A 20,164-nucleotide genomic window follows, 5' to 3' on the forward strand; every position below is an offset into this window, starting at 1 on the left:
GCGATGTTCAAAACACAGATCCAGTGACATTTATTTCCACAGCAAAAACAGTTAAGAGAGCTTTTTTCTTAGACTCTCTCCAACTCTTTCCCATTCTTTTGGTGCTTCCTCACTGTGCAGAGCTTCTAGGTTTAACTCTTCTCCCTCTTATTGTTTTGGTTTTTTAAACATCAATTAAGTTTTTTCATCTGGCTCATAGTTCATGTCCACAAGCAGTTATGTTGGAGCAACGCAGAGGCTGTGCCTTCAATGGAGGGCAGGAGCAGCTGGGGACACGTATTTTTCAGACAGCTATTGCTCGTGCAGCCCCCTTACTCTATCAAGCTATAAGCAGTCTCACTGCTTCCAACATTACTTACTTGTGTCAGGCAGATTTCCATTCCCCCACTCCAAAACCCTTCCCCCATAATCCCAGATATCTTGCATGGCTAGAGGTCATTTGAAGCTGCATTCCTACCTATGGAGAATTGGCAGACAGTTTATTCTTTTCACATGCAGACTAGAACTATCACCTGGTCCAAGCTGCAAAAATTCAAGGAATTTGGGCAGGGCTTAAAGAAAGTGAGAAAGCATTGCTTCTGTTTCCAACCTAGCAAAAGGTATTCAGAAGCCTGGAACAAAGCACAAACCTCAAGCCCCTTCGGCTGCTGGAGCCAGGTTCCCTCTGTATTTGCTGCAGCTCCAAATACCATATTGCTGAGGGACTGATTTAATGGCTGGCATTGACCACTTTATTGAGAAGCTGTCATTAAAGTGGGCAGCCCCACTCTGCACTCACTCTTCACTTCCCTCTCCCACTCATCTCCTTCTCTTACCCTTAGGCTCAACACGACTCGACTCTGTCATCTGGTTGAAAACTCACTTTTCCACAGCATGTGCAAGTACTGATCATGAGTGTATCCAACCGAGAACGAGTGACTGATAAGCACAGTCAGACTGGTCCAAAGATTGTGAAACTACATCTGGAGAGAGTCTTGCCCAAAGTAAATGCATGAAGAGAGAACACTTAGCACTAGCATATGCAAAAGTTAAATAAATTAGGTGAAAACGGTAAGATTTTGGCAGGTCTTTGGAATAACCAAGAACCGACAATTTGAATATACCTTATGTCACCCTCTGGCAAACTACCTAGAATACACTTTACAGACTGCAATTACAATGCCTTTATTCACCCCTTTTGTAAGGCTGCAGAAGTACCAAAGTTCACTAGCCAAAAAGCAGATGAGCCTACATAAAATACATTAAGATCTCTGGAGTATATTATCCCCAATATACATTAAAAAATATTTTGCCCACTCATATCTTTTTGGGAAGACAAAAAAGTAGCAAATGGGGGGTAAATTAAGCCCCAGTTAGTTTGATAGAAACAGGCGTGTCTAGCTAATATTTCTATTCTCTGCTATTAAGATTGGAAGGGTGGTTGCTGTTCTGGTGCACTGCGATTTCATGACAAATAAGCACCCTTACAAAGCCTTGTTAAGGGTTCACATGAGAAGAAGTCATAGGAGAATGTGACTTACCAATCCACCACACCAAGAAGGTCAGAGGGGAACAGAAACGCAAGCAAGTTTTGCCAGTGCCTCACTGTTACAGCATCAGGACAGCCACTCAGACCCAGAGGCATGCTTATCCAAAGGACATCTCTCACTGCTTACTGCACCCCTTTCACTCATGAAAGTCTTCGCACTTTGCCTCAAGAGCTTTTCTTTTGGATGGGCCGTGCAGACCAAATCCACACCCTTGATTCCTGTAGCCTGAGTGTGCCCAGTGCAAGCACTCCCCTGCCTCAGGCCTGCCTGCTGCTGCCCAGCTCAGCAGAGCCAGGCTTACTCAGTTAGGGACTGCCAGAGCCCACCACTAGCAGGGACTTCCAAATAAGCTCTGAAGGAAAGTGACACCACCAAAATAGTCTCCACATGAAAGAGATCAACATAATTATTAAAAACTTATTAACAAAGTTCCAAAAGCTCTTTCTAGCATCACATCATTTTGTTAATGTATCAGAGCATGAAAGCCAGCAACCCACCTAGGCAGAACAGCAATCTTCAATCCAAAGCATCACTGAACACAACGCCAGAGTAAGATGGGAACACAGATTTCCCTTCCCAGACCCTGTTAATGAAGATGGGGCAAGGAATGCAAGGGAGAAGAAGAAGGAGAACTTGGGATAGGGAAATATAGGTAGAAAAAGAGACATCAAGGAATACCATCAGAGGCTTTAAACTCAAAGCAAAACCTAACAAAAAATAGTATGCTGGTGATCTTATTCTCTGTGGCTATGCCAACAGCAGAAACTTGCAACAAAAAACTGCTGTACTACACCAGCAGAGTTGGAAGGGTGTGGAGAAAGGGATCTCTGCACTTGCAATTTTCTAGCAGTATGCTGAAAGCAGACTTCTAAAGCTAAAGATAACAGAAATACCCAAGCACCATTCTGAAATGGTCTATTACTAGACTTCATCCTGCAGAGAAATTGAGAAGCACTCAAGCAGGGTGTGCTGAGAGTGGCTGCACCAGCACCTAAAACCAACAGCAAGTCAAACACATGGCTCTAGTGCAGAATAATACAGAACTGAAAATAATTTCTTTGAGTCAAGTGGATTGTAAGCCAGTACCGCAAACAGGGAAGCAACTTTTATATGCTGTAATCAGCACAAGGGGTCTTAAGATAACACTTAAAAGTGGAAAAAAAAAAGGAGTCTCTTTAAAATTAGTTATCATCTCTTTAGTGCTCGTGTCCTTGCAGCATCTGGGAACCACACTCACAGATCAGAGCTCTGCTGTGGGTGGTGCTGTACAAACACAGGGCAGAAACATTGCCCCTTTCCCCAAGTACCCTGCAGGCTTTGAGCATGGCAACAGCCTGCAGGAAGATGCAGACAGATGCAAAGGCAATGTGCAAGGCAACAGGCAGACATTGCTCAGGCCAACAAGAAGAGATCTTGGCACATCATGGGGCCCACAACATATTAATAGATCTCTGGCCACTGGCACTTCAGGACTTGCTTCTCACCTTACTGACCACTCTGACCTACATGGCAACAAGTACATTTTCAATCTGTCATGTAACTAAGTGACAACAGCAGATTTCTGGAGCAATAAAGTATATAGACAGTAGTAGCAGATGCTGACAGCATGCACAAGATCCAGAGGGGCGAGAACATCTCTCCTCTCCTAAGCTAAATCCAGAGCACATAAAAAACTCATTCCCATCAGTTTCTTTCTCTATTCATTTCACCTGCCAGGGGCCACGATGCAGACCGCACATCTTATGGCGTCTCTGTTGGCCAGCACCACACAGGAACGAAGCCTGGAAAAGCAGCATGATGATTGCTCAACAACAAAATGAAAACCCTTTGATAGGAGTGGGTTTTGAGGTGGGAGTGTGCTTTGGGTGGTTTTGTTTTGTTTTTTTGGGGGAGTGGTGGTGATGGTGGTGTTCAGTTGTTAGTTTTACTGTTTTGTTTGCTTTGAAACCACATTGCTAGGCCAAAAAGACTTCATTTTTCTGACCCCATCACAGGCCAAGTACTGCAAATACCCTACTCAGCTGCTGAGTACAGCAAGTCTGTCAACTAATGGCTGGCAGCTGGGTATTTTACCACTGCAAGGGTCTTTGCTTGTGGCAGTTGCATGTGCTCACTCACCCTTGCCCCTTCTCATCCAGCGAGGCTCTCCACTCTAAAAGCTGTCCACACTCATTCCTCACCACAGTCCTCCTCCTCCCCAGAAGGAAGAGCCTAAATTACAAGAAGCTTCATCTCTAGAGGTAAAACGGAGGAAGCAGAACAAAGGCTGGCAACAAGTGGGCTGCTACTGCCCTCCTGTCAGGGTATGAAGAGGAGGACAGGAGAAGCCTACAGGAAAGCCAGTTCATTTCTCCCAAAAGGAGAAGTGGCTGAAGAGCACTGCAGAAACCCCAAGTCCTACAGAATGAATCTGCAGGGCCAAGAGCTGAGGTCTCTTGGCCTTGCTTACATAGTTCATCATTTGGGGGGTGGGGTAGGACATAGACACTGTGCAGAGGGACAGTAGGGTATTCTGACAGCAAGAGGAGACATTGAGCCTGCTGCAACACAGGCATTTTCTACCATGTAATAAACCAAATGTTAAGTACTACCATATCACATCTTCAATGCGACCAGCTGCCCTGCAAGTTCCACCCAACACCAGCGTCTTCTGACACAGTTTGCAAAGAGAAAGCTCCTCTCTGACAAAAGGGCAACAGGAGATCACCATGAGCTGGGCACACCAGCTCATCTCCATGGGGCTCCTGAGCTTCTCCCTGCTGTGAGAAGACCACATGGTACCATCCAGGGCTTAGCATGAGAGGTGCATGACCTGTGGCCTGCGCCAGGCTCGCCCTGTGTCCCCCACACTCACCTCCGGACCACCAGCAGTAATTGACTCTCACAGGACCGCAGGCAAAAGTTGTTCGAGCTTTGCAAACATAGAGGATATTACACTTCAAGTGTTTTAGTTACTGTAAGCAGTTCACTAATTACAGTAGTAATGATTGGATTATGGCCAGTTAACAGCTTTAAAGAAACAAGCCATTATAGGAGGGGGAGGTTAACATTTCTTTAGGTCTAGGATGGAAACAACTTTCAGCCATCCACCCTGTGGAAGGCTGTCAGTAGCTGGCTGGGTCACACACCATTTGCAACAGGCTGCAACAGCAAGGATCAGAGTGATGTGTCACTGAACGATACACTGGCACATGAAAATTAACAGTGTTGGAGGAGGTGCACTTGCAGGAACAGAGGGTCTTCTGTTCATACGCTGCCCTCATCAGCTCCAACACCTCTGCATGACTGGACCCAGAAGACAAGCTGCAGACAGGCATGCATATGCTAAGTTACTGACACAGTATCGTGCTTGTGATGGCTTTGCTTCAGCACGCAAGGAGTTGTGACTGCAGGCATTATAGAAACTCTTTAGCAGAGACCTGCCAGCTCCAACCAATCAGCTGAATACAAACATCCACAGTATCAAGAGCCAAAGGCACTCACCAGAAAGAACAGCTAGAAATTTCCTTTCACTAGCAAATGTTGCCAGCAACAGAAGGACCACAGTATCAGGCATTAGTTCCTTAGTCCCTCTAGTTGCTAAAAATCCATACAGGGAACATGCACGGAGGCTCCCTGCACACCTCTCACACATCTCCTTGTTCTTCCACAGCATCTGACTGCAGAGCGGTCTTCGCAGAAAAGCAGTTGGACTAATGGATCCCTGCGGAGAGTTATATCCTAAGGTACAGAGGCAGCAACAAGGAAGACTGCCAGCTCTGGAAGATGAAGTTTTGTGTGACCATGCCTTTTCTGAGGAGGGCGATGGGTCCCAGATACACAGCCTCCCCCTTAAAGGGCACCTTCTGCCCTGCAGCACCTTCCACAAAAGAAGAAATATCCTATTTTACAGAAGTCCCCAAGGCGTTGAAACCACAATGAAGGGAACGATACTCATTCCCAGATGACTACCCTGATGGTACTGTCAGCAATATGTCCCTGCAGGTTGGGCAGCTCTGCCTAACCAAGGAAAGCCAACCTCTTGCACCCCTGCCACCCGCTTCTTCCTCTCCACTTGCCCTAGGAAAAGCAGATCCTTACACCCCTTGCCAGCCCTGACCCACAACAGCCACCCCTCAGTGGTGACACCCCACCATCATGCTGCCTGCGCAAGCTCTTCAGTGCCTCCCCTCACCCTCTCCTCGGCAGTATCTTGCTCTGCTTGGTCTCCTTGTTCTCCTCTCACTTCAGAGGCCTTCAGCTGAGGACTGGCAGAAACTGAGTTTGGTATCATTGGCTGGAGGGTGAGGATTTCTGGCAGGAGAAAACCAGTAGAGCTGGGCATCTTGCCCAGAGTGAGTTCACACTTGGCTCACCACAGCTGGAAATAGTCTCATCCCTGGCCAGAGTTCCCCAACGGCCCAACAAAACCCTCAGGAAACAGCAAGTTTCCACACGTTAGCCATTTTGAAACAGACTGGTTCATGTTCCTGAACGTACTCCCCTGCCCCCTGCTGCCCCCACCAAGCCTTCTCCGGGCAGCACAGCCATCTGCAAGAGCCGCTGCCAAAAGTTGCTTGATGGCCAAGCACTGAGAGTGTGCAAGGTCTTGCTTCGTGCGTGGAGACAGGTGTGGCCAAGACCAACGCTTCCTCTGGAGACAGTCCTCCTGCACAGCAACACTGTGAGCAGAGCTAGAGGGAAGGCAGAGGCTACAAATGTAGCCCCATGCTTCTCTTCCCATCACGCCCTTGCAGCTGAGCTACTGCTCTCCCCTCACTCATTGCTGAGAGATCTCCACATCTCCCAAACCAGGTAAGACATGTAAGAAACTCACCTGGAAGCAAAACTACGCTTAAAAAGCTAAAACTGCTTTTGGCTGCAATCAAAAGATTTCCTTAGGAAACTATTTTCCATTATGATAAACTCTGGCATAGACATGGTCTAAACAGCTTTAAACAAAGCATCCTTTCTTTGGCACTGTTTAACAGCTAAGAAAGTAACCTGCCTTTTTTTTTTTCTTCCACCTGGGGAACAGAATTTTAAAGTTTTCTTGGGGATAATACACTTAAGTAGCAGAACTACCTAATCTAAACAAAGTGAGGGGGATCAACAGGTAAGTACACTGGATAGCAAGAGAAACTCAGCTGCTATAGAGCCAAGAAATCTGGCCAGGAAACAGGGCTCTGGGATGTACACATTACTTTCCATGATGAAGAAAAGAACACTCAGCTGGGATGCAGAGACCATACATGGTTCTCTCGCTCTCCCTCATCTCACAGAGGCCTTTACGGGCTAGTTCCTGGAGCAAAGACGTAACATCACAACTTCCATTTACAGCAGTGACAAAGTTCAAGTGCTTAGCACTGTATGCTGCAGTGAGGAGTAGCAAGTGCCCTGGCTGCTTGATCCAAAAGCCATGGAAAGCTGAAGTCCTTCCTCTGTTGCCAACTAGCCTTGGTTCAGCACCTCCATAAGATGGGAGAGTTGTCCTCAGTGTTGTAAAAGGAAGCATGAGTATTCTGCACAAAACTTCTGCAACCATACAGCACTCTGGTTATGGAAGGTGCAGAGCCAATGGGCTGCCCATCCACACTGTGCTGTGCAACACAGATATACAAGATTCCACAAGGGTCCCTCTGAAAATGAGAGCTATGCATAGGATGCATGAGCATAGCCCATCTGTGCTATCCAGAAGAGCAGGCCCTACACCGCAGTAATGCGCGGTCACTGCAAAGACAAGCAGACCGGCAAAGAAGCAACCAGCTGATACATCAAGTCATCCCTGCCTTCCCATTGACCACAAAAGCCATCTAAGTGGATGTGGAACAAGTTGCTGCTTAAGAAGTCTACCCTGCAGCCTCATCTGCTTATCAACTATCCACACAGGAGTGTTTCTGTAAGACTGCCCAGAAGCCCTGGATTCCTGGCATTCAGAGACCTACTTGAAGCCACTGCAGTCTGAGCAACAGACAGGTGATATATGGAGGCTCACAACACTGGTGTCCACTGTAGTGAGTGTTAATAGGCAAGACATGGCCTTTTCACCTGCCAGCACTTACCACTCTGGTTCTAATAGAATGGAAAGGCCAGTTTTGCTGTCATTTCCCACACCATGGGGATGAACACATTTCCAAGAGACTTTCAGTCTACATAGAATGACAAATCAAAGATCCATCTGGATGAGAGATCAAAATTCCCTGTTTATTCTTGCATACTCCAGCCCTGTCAGTGGGAGCTGTTTCAGTGCACTGAGGGTGGAGAAGGTCTCTGCAGAGCCTTGTTCACGTTGTAGTGCTTCAAAGCAGCAACAGATTTGGAAGAAGGAGAAGATGAGACAACTGCAGGTAAAAGCCTGAGGTCAGCCAGCTGCAGTACTGGTACAAGGGTTTACTTGCAAAGGCCTGGCCAGCCCTTGCCAATGGGATACACACATTGCCAGCTGGGCAGGAAAGGCACAACGACAGGAAACCAAAATGGGGAAAAAACGGTTCTGCTTTACTGCCTAATAGGGAGCCAAGAGGTTAAACTGGCGCCAGGCCACGCCACAAACATCCTATGACCAAGTTCTGCTCTCATGCAGTGAGGGAATGAGAGCATGGAAGGCAAAGGCAGGAGGGGAACAGGAAGCAAGCTTTTTTTGCTAATCATATTAATGCCAGGGGTTTTGTTCACTGAAGCATCTTTTGGGTTGGCCCAAGAAGTCCCCAGTTCTGCCTCAGGGATCTGGGTGACTCTGCTGAGAATCTGTATGTCAGTCTCATGCATCGGAGTCAAAATAAAGCAGCGGGTGGCTCCACACACATCGATAAAACACTTTTCCGTCATGACTAGCATCAGACAGAAGGTCCTGCTACTGACAAGCCTATCTCACCACTCTACATCAACTCATACCAACTGATCCAAGCTCTGTGTAACATGCTTCAGCCCCAAAATCCCAGAGTTAAGAGCAAATCATGCCTCTATGAAGAAAAGACTCTGCCTTTCTTGCTAAGGTACTGTTTTTCCCACCTAGCAGTTGCCACATTCCCCCTCGACATGCACAGTTCACCTACGGCTTTGAGGGGATGATAGGGTTTTACGTTGCTATACAAGATTTGTAGAAGTCATGCTAAGCATGTTCTTTATGGTAAACATCATCTTTCTAATAGCCACCCACAGCAAGAAACCAGTTTCATGTTCTTATCTAAAAGAAGAGTAGACTATGTTGTACTCTATCACCCATCCTCCTCAAACACCATTGCTTAGCGTGTACAAAATACCTTTAAAAAACACAGCAATACATCCAGCAAGTCCCTGGGGCAGACACAACACATGAAAGTGAGACCAGTCCACTTTATGTGTTGTATTTTAGCAGATTCCAAACATTTCCCCACACAGGTCTCTAGTCTCTTTTCTACAGTGACTGCTTTCTGCACCTCATTGTCAGAAAGAGCACAGCCATCCTCTGCTAGCGTAAGCTCACCCCAGAGAACAGCCTAAGTGTCAGGCACAACAGTGATAATCCACAGGCAGCTGGAAAATGCTCTCAGTCCTTCCCCAGCAAAGCCGTGCATGTTTTTACCATCTCTGTCACTGCTGCTTGTGCCAACCTTAAGAACTCCAGGCCAAAGTATTAAGTAGATCCCAAAAAGCACACAGGCTCATTACCTACCCAGAGAGGCCAGCTGAACCCTGCTATTCCTCCAGTTAAAAGTGCATGAGACATGTTAGGCTACAGAACTGCACCCCTCACACAGCACACATGAGAAGAGCAAGGTGCCCACAGCAGAAGCAGCTGGGAGTGGATTATTGCCATTCATGGTGGTCACCTCAGTGCTGGGAAGAGCAGGTACCATTCAGTGGGTCTCCACTACAACACACATGGTTTCTAAAAATACAACCCCACTGTTCAAGAACACTTTTACTAAACAGGTTTACCAGCCCACACTCGCACAGCTACCATCCAATTACACTTGAATTTCATAGCCAGACAACATAACCTCATACAAAACCACCTGCTTCCTTCTAAGGGGACAAGTTCTCACTAGACAGCCAAGAAAATGGAAGTTTCCAAACAGCTTCTTAAAGATGCCCTACGTGGCACACCAGACTCCCCAAGCTATGCCACTGAGCACTGAAAGAAATCAGGGAGGAAAACAGCGTTATCTTCTCCAGCTTTTGCACTTATGTATGGCAAAAACGTCATTACCAAATCACACACACAAGAATTTAAACTGGTTGCCTGAAGCAGTCAGCAAGAAATTCCCCAGACAGACACACTTTACATCACTGGGCTGGTAGCTGGATGCCTTTGAGGTGTTTCACCCTTCCCTAGAGGATAAGGAGAAGAAACAGTTCAATCCAGTTTGGTGAGTGTCATGTTCTCATGAGTTGATCCCTGGGATCTGTTATAGAGTCCCCCCAAAGAACATGCAGTCTCCTTTTTAACCCATGCCTGCTTTCTCCCTTAAATAGGATGCTGAATAGGCAGGCAAGTCACTGCAAAGCGCATATGCCTCATTCATCATGCACCAAGAGGTTACAATGAATAATAATGTTCTTGTTAAAAAACCCACAAGTGCACATCCTGACGAAACCTGATCACAGAAAGTATGAGGCAGCTCCAACACTCAAGGACAAATAACTGATCTACAAAGCCAGGTATTTCCAGAGTCCCCTGCAGCAACTTTTGAGTTTAATGTTTTGAAGAGCAAGTATCTGGCAATAAGCTACCTATGTTAAACAACAAAAGTTTGATCTGAAAGAGGTAACTGGTGACCTATATTGCCTGCCTAACTGTAAAAGAGCAGCTGAGCAAGCAGCCTTACAAATTTCACCATTCTGCTTCTGTACTGATACTGATCAGTACAAAAAAAGGCACAGAGGATCCTCAGGTGCATCACGGCCACCTTTGGTACAGTACACCCACACTGTGAAGACCACAAAAGGACCATCCCTTGCTATGGCCTATCAAGTACCACGCAGCATCACTCACAGCGGGAGCAAAGGGACCCAGTGCTATACATTGACCACCAACACACATTTATTTACCCCACTGCTGAATTTATGATGGCACAGAAAGAAATCTTAGCAAACTACAGATTGCATGTGGTGTCACCTCTGTGCGGGTTCACAGCAGCTACCACAACTGTAGCTTTCTGGAAATCTAGATAACCTTCTCAAAACAGACCCTGTCTGGACGAAAGGACACTCAATCCAAGGGAAAGTGAAGCTGTGATTGTGACTTTTAGTCATGCTCAGACCACCTGATCTGAGTGTGCTACCAGCAGGCTTGGAGGTGGAGTGTTTGCAAGAGGGACCTGGGCTCCGTTTAATGAATACTTTCTATCATTAACAACCCCACCTCAAACGGAGAGGTGGTTAGCACAGCAAATTTCATATCGTAACAAAAGCAGTAAGACCTTTTGGATGCAAACACAGGCAGGGCCACGAGACCCACAGATTTTTAGGTTATGGGATCACCCTTGTATTTATGTGTGTCTTTACATGCAGTGCACAGCACGGAGTAGAGAGAGGCGTTCTGGGAGACTGTAATTTCTAACAGGGAATTTCTGTAAGTTCATCAATAACTGTACTTAGTGAGTACTTCTTTAGGGCAGAAACGCTGCTCCCAAAGCCTGTGCTATCATGGCTTAAGCAGCACCATAAATCTGAACAGGGCAGTTCTCTCAGCCAGAGATATCACTTACTGCCACATTGCCACAGAAATACTAACCTGGTGAAGCAAAGCAGCGCTAGATAAAGACAAGGCACATTTATTTCATTGATTTTTTTTTAAATAAAGCATTATTATTGTTCCTTATAGCATTTAAGTTGTATATGGCTGTCTTCTACATGCTGCAACTGAACACTGCTCCCTACTCATATTGTCAAGGTGGCAGCTGTTACGTCAGAAAGCAATTTGGCATTTAAAGTTTTCTCCCCCAACTCTACAGTTTGGACAAGTTGCTTCAGGCCAGATTTTAAAACAAACCTTGGATGAGATCCACCTTGAGCATGAAATGAGAGTGGCCAACAGCAGTGCCTGCTGCACACAGAGCCTATGGGCTGGCCCCTACCAGCAACCCAAAGCAGTGCTAGCTTCACCTCAGTGTCATTCCTGACCTCCCTGGGACAATTGCCTGGATGGCAATTGCAGGAGGTTGTCCTTCTTACCACTACCCTTCGCCTCAACTTTAACAGCGAGCCAGGCGTGCTGAGCACCAAGTGTCTCAGTCCCTCAAGGCCAAATCCAGGACCTTCACGAAAAGCCCCCAGGTGACTCAGGAAAAGTTTGAACACTACAGCTAGCCATTTGCCATCAAGAGGGAGAAATGTCCTTGTGGGCACAAGTGACAGTCTCTCGGCCAGTAAACACCCAAATATGTACTTTTTACATGGCATCTCCACAGCTAGGTGAGACCACTGCAACATCTTTCAGCAAGTTTTGCTTTGGAACACTGGGAAACAGCAGGATCAACCTTGTTATGCCTTGGCTAAGGCATATGCTATGCCTTGAGGCCTGACTCCAGACAGAAAAGAAGAGAGAAGGGAGAAGAAAGAAAAGGCTGTTAGAAGAAACTACTGAGAGGAGTTCAACGGTGCAAAAGGGAAAGTATTTTAATCCCCAGAAGAGACCCCCTGCTCCAGCACAAAAGGCTGAGCAGAGGCTTATACCAAGTGAGAAGCAGCTGAATTTGTTCTGCACATTGTATTTGTTGTCACTTACAAATAGCAATGCTGTGACGAGCTCTTTAAAACCTCTTAGAATCTGTTCTGATAGACATGAAAAACAAGCTTTGTGTGGAAAGCTGCCTCCTCCCAGGAGCTGCTACTTTATCCCTACATTGTAAAACAGTAACTTCCTAGGAAGGGGCAGGTGGGAAGAGGTGTGAGACCAGTGTCCTTTCTCTGTATCATGTTCAAGAGGCCAAACTCCACCCTCCAAATATGAAATTCACCCTGCAGCTCATCTCTTTACCCATCTCAAAGCAGCTCATAAGATCGTATCTCAAGCACCAAACTGGGCAGTAAAAGCTGCTGTATCTGTCTCTCAGTGTAGGTAGGAAACCTGCAAACCAGCTCCTGAAAACTCAGCAAACTTGTTCCCCTTACAGCTCACCTGTCGAGGCCATTACTAAAAAAAAATCAGATCTTCCCACTTCTGATACCTGCCATGAGCTCTGCTGAGCCCATGCAGACAGAAGATGGGGAGCTGTATTCAATTCAGCTGTGAGCAACATCTCTAGACTGTTTGCTTCCCAAGTCTCAATTAGTCCCAGCTGTGCAATGCCACACAGGACAGCACTGTGACACAGCTATCCCCAGCCCACAGGGCCTTGCTGAGCCAGGACATGAGGGGCTGGGTTGGAAACAGCCAGCAAGACATGGCCATTTCTCGCACAGGCATTTGCTCACTGGATTACTGGCCATGCCACCACTTCAGACATGCTGCCTTCCCTCCCAGGGAGGGCTCAAGCAAAGAAGTTTCAAGTCTGCCTCACTGGCTAGCCTCAGTGCTATAAATAATAACAACAACAACAACGATTTGGTAGTATTTAAAACAGATTTAATACTGTGTGATTAAAGATTCTGACAGAATTCTGTCAGAAATTGTCTACCTATTCCTTAGGTGAAGAGAAACCTAAAACATGCAAGTCAACCAGGAAACACTGAGCCCAAAGAGAGCCTACTGGAATATTTGGGAGGCACAAATCTCTCCTGTTCACCTCAGTAAGCTATTAACTACAGTTACATGTTCATTACTGTACACGTTAATTACTGCACATTTCACAGGTAAGAAGGGTGACATTTTTAGTACACCATACATCCCAGCCTTACGGTTGGTGGATACAGTTGTCTGCCTATCTCCAAAAGAAGCAAGCCCCAAGACTCCAACATGGCTTTTGGTCACATTTGGACTTTGGGGAGCGGAACAAGACTGTCCTTCCATATCTACACATCCTGCTCAGGCTGAAGTCCAGTCAGCAACCCCTCTGAGGGGCAGTTAGCCTCATGGGCTGCAACTGAGAAGAGCCATCACTTCCAGACCTGATCTTCCCACCTACAGACACCAAGGGGGTGGGTGACAATAAAATTATGAGCTTGCCCCCACTGCAGAAGGGAACAGCTTCAGCTGTGCATTGGCAAGTAGACGAAAAAGTGACTCCACCACCAGAGAAGGACACCAGAGAATGCCCTCCCATTCAGCAAGCTGGAGAGTGAAACCCAGCACATCAAATTCAACTGGTAGTAGTTGACCACGGAAAGAAATTGGCTTAGATTATTCTGAAGCAGATGTGTTAATTCCTTAAAACTCCCTCTTGGCTTCTCCCCTCCTCTGCACAAGTAGCCCAAGTTCACAGAGTAGCTCTCTGTCCCCCTCTTGTGATAGGACCAAGAGGACTTAAAATCTCCTGGAAGGAGGTAATATTAAAAGAGCATGGCCTTTAGGGCACATACCACAGCTTGGGTTTTGGGACTTCTTTTTAAGCCAAAGGTTCAACTTCTGCTTCTGACAATCAAGTCAGTGTCCCACTACACATAAAATATTTCCTCTCACTCCACACCATGAAAGGCAAAAAAACCCCACGGTATGACAATTATTTCCCCTCATAGCCTGTGAGCAATACTGCCCATCTCACTCTGCGCCCCACTGACTGTTTCTAGATGTATTAGCCAGATATTGGAATACGACTGGAGATACGGATCACAGACAGGCATATCTTTTGAAAAGGAAGAATCTTCTCTCCTCAAAGGAGTAGAGCCTGGTCTTCAGATAAGCCATCCAACACTCACACCCCAAACCAAGATTACATTCCGCTCTTTCTTCTTTGTTGAAATGTTCACACGCCATCAACTCTTTCTCCATTAAATGCCCTTGTTTGTGTGCTTTAATTCCCGTGCTGTCTATGCTCACCACCCAAGTCCCTCCAAGCAAGGAAACCGAGGAAACTGCTGACAGCAGCTCTATAGCTATCACCTTCAATTAACTCATCAGACTCCAGGGAAAAGACTTCTCATTGGCACCATTTCAGACAGAACCTGAAAATCCTTCATCTGAAAGCAAAGCAGCTAAAGAGGAAGAGTCTTCTCACTGGTGTGCCCTCCTTCCCAGTTGCTTCCAGCTCCCTACAGGAAGCCCCGCACCTCGGGCTACTTTATGTACATTAATATATCACCTATGCATAAAGCAGCAATATCCACTCCTCTAACACGGAAGGTTTGGTGATTTTCCTGCCTGCTCGCAGCTCAGGCAGAGCAAGGCACGATTCAAAACGCGAGCCCAGAGAGCACAAGCGACTGGCTGGGAAAAGCGGTGGGAGCCTGCTGCCCTCCGAGGTGCCCCTGCCATGTTAGCAAGAGGGGTAGTTCAAATTCTGCTTTATTGTTGCCCGATGAAGTGACTAAAACGGAAATGTTTCGGGGATTAAGATTCCAGAGTGATCTAATACAGGACGCTTTTAGTTTAAAGGAGGAGGAGGGAAAAAAAATATATAACTACAGAGCGGCGAGGCAGCAGCTCCTCCTGAGCTCCCCTCCCCACCGCCACTCTTTCGGTTTAAAAAAAGGGCTGAATGTTACCATTTTTGGACATGAGCTCCGCGCAAGCCCTGCCCTAAACCACACCATTCAAACGAGAAGCCAGTTACCGTCCCGCCGCCGGGCCGGCGGGGGCTGCGGGGGGGGGCCCGCCACAGCCCCCCGGGCTCCCCGCTCCGCCCGGGCGCACCTGCGGGCCGGGTGCCGGGGACAGGGGGGACATCTGTTGCTGTGGGGGGACCCGCCGCGGCACCTCGCTCCCCGCCCCGCCGTCACCTGCGCGCTCCACCCGCCCCCGCGGCCCCCGTCGGGTCGCTTCGCCTCGCCACGCCGCGCCAGCCCGCGGCCAGGCGCGCACCGGCCCCGCTGCGGACGATGAGGGCGGCGGGGCCGAGTCTCGGCGGCCCCGCCGTGCGTGTGTGTGCGAGGGGAGAGCAAGGGGGTGCGCTCACCTTCCTCTGCTGCTTCTCCCAGGCCGGGTCGAGGAGCAGGTCCCGGTCCCAGTCCTCCTCCGGCTGCATGTAGTCGTTGGTCTGCTGGTCGTAGTGATCCATGGCTGCTGCGGTGGCCCGTGCCCGACCCCGTCCCGCGCGTCCCGAAGGGCTGCCCGCTGTCCCCGGCCCCGCGGCCGCTCAGCGCGAGCAGGCGGCGGCGCCCGCTTCAACGTCTCCACCCGCTCCAACGTCTCCGCCTCGGCCGCGCGCAGCACCGCGGGGGCGGGACGCACCGCCCCGCCCCCGCCCGCGGCCCGCTCCCGCGCCTCTCATTGGCCGGGACCCGCGGCCGAGCTTGCAGCACCCGGAGACAGCGTCTCGCTCATTGCACCCCCTGCGCGTCCGTCACCGCACCTGGCCGCCGCCATAGGCGGGACGCGGCCGATTAGCCCCGCCCCCAGCGCCCCAGCCCCGCCCGGCACCTCTCCCGCGGCGGCGGCTGAGGGCGGGCGAGCCGGGGCGGTGCGGGGGAGCTCAGTGCCGCGTTCAGCTCGTTTTCCTCTCAGCGGCTTGGCGGGAGCGGGCCCCTCACAGATGCGCCCTCACGGGCTGAGCGGTGCGGGTCAGGGCAGCGGTTCGTGCCGGGAGGGTGTTTTCGTGTGACGCGGCTGGTGGCTCGTCCTCCCGGCCCCGCGGTCGGGGTGCTCGGCCACAGCTCTGCAGTCCTGCCGCCACCCCCCTCCAGATACGCCTTCCCCGTCGGTTCGCACAAGTGTGCCCGCACCTAGGGTGCCAAAAAATAGCACCCACCACACCAGCTCTCCTGACACACCTGCTGCTTGCGGCCCACAAAGGTCCTGTTTAACAAGTCAGAGTGCATTTGGTTCACCTAGCAGCTTCCTAGGAGAGAAACACAAATCGTGGAGGAGTGTATTGGTACGCAAATGTTTGACGTGAGTTTCTGACAGTTAAACCAGCAGAGGGGGGAAAAAAATGGCGATAGCGTTATTAGTGTCACCGAGAAGCAGGATGATATCTCCCACAAAAGTGAGAGAGACTCCAAAGAAATGCCGCTCCACGATACCATACAGGGCAGAGCGAACCTGTGTCCCAGTTCATCCAGATTCAGAGGAAACGGGGTTTGGGGTCCATGAATGTGAAGGAAAGGGATCCAGAGAACGGACGGGAGTGATACGGTGAAGCACCAGGACGAAGTGAGCAGAAATGGTCAACACTGTGCAGGATTTAGCCTCAAGTTACACTAGTGAGCTTCTCTTCCAAAAGGGAGGCATTTGTTTTCTGCTTCTTGCAAACGTTGGAGGTGAAGTTGGATATATTATTTTACTTCTTGACATAAATGACAGCACAGAAGACAACTGACAGATGTTCTGTATGGCATTCTGTCTTCATGTGTCATGTGATGCTCCTTGTGTACGCTTTCAGACATCATAAACAGAAATACAATGACCAAAGCTGCTCTGCACTGTTCAGAGACTGTTGTATTTATACTGCCATTAGTTGCTCAGGGTAAAAAGATTCTTTAAATATATAGGAGCAGTAATATCCCTGACCTTCAAAAGCAATGCAAGAGGTTTCCCTTTCAAGAACATTTGGGGAACTGGACCACTCGGAGAATCCCAGCTCAGGGAAGCCAGATCTAAGGAATCCAGGTCTACCAGGCACTTCGGAAATCCTCCTGGATGTGCTTCATGATGAAAAGTGTTGAGGAATGCAAAACAGTCTTATCACTCTGGAGACATGGCAATGGACTTGAAAGAAACTTGACTGTTCAACACTGCAGAGAGGTACAGACAATGATGGCTGGGTTTTTGAGAAGCAGAGTGGAGTAATTTACTTTGGGGAAATATGTAAATCACTAGCATTTGAAGAGAAAAACCAATTTTTATTTCTTATAACAACTTGATGAACGCCCAGCAACAGAAGTTATGAACCAACAGCCTGATCACACTATAGAGACAACGCGCCTGAAAGTTTTCATACCTTCTAGTTTTTCTTATCAGGACACTTCCAACCTGGGGAACCTGGAATAACATGGGAACTGAGAAGATCTGGGTAAAGCAAGGGAAGCAAGGACATTCCTTGTGAGAGGTCCTGAGCTTTGTATTTCAAGGCAGGAGGTCCTATTGTATTACTTCTTCAGCCTTGTAGTTTAAGAGCCCATTACTGAAACCTACATTTCACACCTCCCCAAATGTGGTGAGAGCTCTCAGCTGCCATTCAGTGAGTGAGGATTTTCAGCATTTTCCAGAAGATGCTCAACACCATGGAGATCCAAGCCCTAAAATATGCCCATGGGTTTCTGTGAGGCTGAATCTTCTGGATGCTGCCTATTTGGTTCCCATTTCCATTGTGGTCAATGGGGCAGAGTCTAGTTGGAGGCCTGTATCTAGTGGAGTCCCTCAAGGGTCGGTACCGGGACCAGTATTGTTCAATATATTCATCAATGACTTGGATGTGGGAATAGAGTGCACTGTCAGCAAGTTTGCTGATGACACCAAACTGGGAGGAGTGGCTGACACACCAGAAGGCTGTGCTGCCATCCAGTGAGACCTGGACAGGCTGGAGACTTGGGTGGGGAAATTTAATGAAATATAACAAGGCCAAGTGTAGAGTCTTGCATCTGGGCAGGAACAGCCCCAGGTTCCAGTATAAATTGGGGAATGACCTGTTAGAGAGCAGCATTGGGGAAAGGGACCTGAGGGTCCTCCTGGACAGCAGGATGACCATGAGCCAGCACTGTGCCCTTGTGGCCAAGAAGGCCAATGGCATCCTGGGGTGTATTAGAAGGGGGGTGGTTAGTAGGTCGAGAGAGGTTCTCTTCCCCCTCTACTCTGCCCTGGTGAGACCTCATCTGGAATATTTTGTCCAGTTCTGGGCCCCTCAGTTCAAGAAGGATAGGAAACTGCTGGAGAGAGTTCAGCGCAGGGCAACAAAGATGATGAAGGGAGTGGAGCATCTCCCTTATGAGGAAAGGCTGAGGGAGCTGGGTCTCTTTAGCCTGGAGGAGACTGAGGGGTGACCTCATTAATGTTTATAAATATGTAAAGGGTGAGTGTCACGAGGATGGAGCCAGACTCTTCTCTGTGACAACCAATGGTAAGACAAGGGGCAATGGGTACAAACTGGAACACAGGAGGTTCCACTTAAATGTGAGAAGAAACTTCTTCACAGTGAGGGTGACAGAACACTGGAACAGGCTGCCTAGGGAGGTTGTGGAGTCTTCTTCTCTGGAGACATTCAAAACCAGCCTGGATGCCTTCCTGTGTAACCTCATCTGGGTGTTCCTGCTCTGGCAGGGGGATTGGGCTAGATGATCTTTTGAGGTCCCTTCCAATCCCTAACATTCTGTGATTCCCTGGAGTTGAGCTACAAAGCAACTATCCCCATAGTCATAATGTTATTCTTAGCTGTGTAAAATACACCCAGTGATCCCACTTACAGAGGTTTGTGGTACTATAAATAGAAAATGTTATTAACTGCCAATATCAGCAATCTCATACATTTACCTATCTCTTCAGGGATATCTCTGCATGGTACAGAGGATGGATTAGGTGACTTAATATACATTATCAGTGCAGTAAAATGCAATAAAATCAACTGTGAGGTTTCTAGTGTATTAGAGCCTCTCTCCTAATTGTCCCTCCCTTTTGTATTTCTAGCTTCATGATCCTCACTTCTCAAAATTCTTGCCTGTATTTCTGGGAAATATCTTAATTTTTCACTCCTAACTCCACACCAGTTTTTAGCTTTTCATGGACTCCTTAAAAAAAGCAAGAGAGTGTTCTTGGCCAGAGTTTTGTGAATTACAGGCAATAGCAAGGGGGGAAAAAAAGATTGTTTCTAAACTTGGGATAGTTCCTGGATCCATTTGACCCCTGACCTTGCGAAGAATTGTACCAGCACCACGAAGGGGAAGAGATGAGCTCGCAATGGGAGAGGGAAGCACAGCAGCAACAGCAGCTACAGAAGCCCGTGCTGCTGATGAGAGATGCCTGTAACCACAGCAGTACTCTGGTTTTCCTTATTTAGCCTTCCAGCGTTCTCTTCTCCCCTGTACGAGATTGCTGCTGATTTCCTTGTGTACTATTCAAACCTCGCTGGACCAAGTGGATCTCCAACAAGATCTTTCCGATGCAAGGAAGTGGGTTTTTTTAGGGTAGCGGGCAGAGCCGCTGTGGGAAGGGTTGGATCTACATCTCACTTCTTCAGCCTGCAAAAGATAAAAAGGGGAAGGAGCCCAAGGGCATTGGAGTATTTCTGGTTACTGCTTGCTGCTCTTTCTCTTTGTGCTTAGCATATTAGCTACAGGTCACGAGCTTCCCTGGGGAGATCTCTGTTTTCTTGCCAAGAACACCCACAAGCTTCTGTAATGAGGCCCAGCAGGTGAGCTTGGTCACTGTACAGCGCTGAACAGGGCTGTGTTGAAGTGGCCCTTGACTTTTGTTTTGGGAAGTCTCACAGCTGAGTTTCAGTGCCTATATTCTGCAGATACACGAGAACTTTGTAGCTCTGGGATTTAGCACTTAAATTTGAACTGCACGTTGGACTTTTATGGTAAAGAATTCAACAAGTTAAACTCTTTTTTCACAATTTCCACTTCCCCAGTCCAAGACACATTACCAGTAAAAACTCAGCACCTCTGAAATGCAGACATTAATTTGGTGGAGTTCAGTGGGG

The 20,164-nt window shown here is 48.1% G+C and overlaps 1 protein-coding gene across 3 annotated transcripts in view; it reads right to left on the reverse strand.

The window, feature by feature from the left end:
* ACTN1 (actinin alpha 1) overlaps nucleotides 1-15,734 on the reverse strand; it is a 91,534-nt gene extending 75,800 nt beyond the window's left edge. For all 3 annotated transcript variants that reach the window (XM_065635069.1, XM_065635068.1, XM_065635070.1), the window contains exon 1: nucleotides 15,485-15,734. In XM_065635069.1, coding sequence (XP_065491141.1) covers nucleotides 15,485-15,586 — 102 coding nt within the window. In that variant the 5' untranslated portion in view covers nucleotides 15,587-15,734. The remainder of the gene's footprint in view (nucleotides 1-15,484) is intronic.
* Between the last annotated feature and the right edge of the window lie 4,430 nt (nucleotides 15,735-20,164).

Source organism: Caloenas nicobarica, chromosome 5 (genome assembly GCF_036013445.1).
Source record: "Caloenas nicobarica isolate bCalNic1 chromosome 5, bCalNic1.hap1, whole genome shotgun sequence".
NCBI classification, from domain to species: domain Eukaryota; kingdom Metazoa; phylum Chordata; class Aves; order Columbiformes; family Columbidae; genus Caloenas; species Caloenas nicobarica.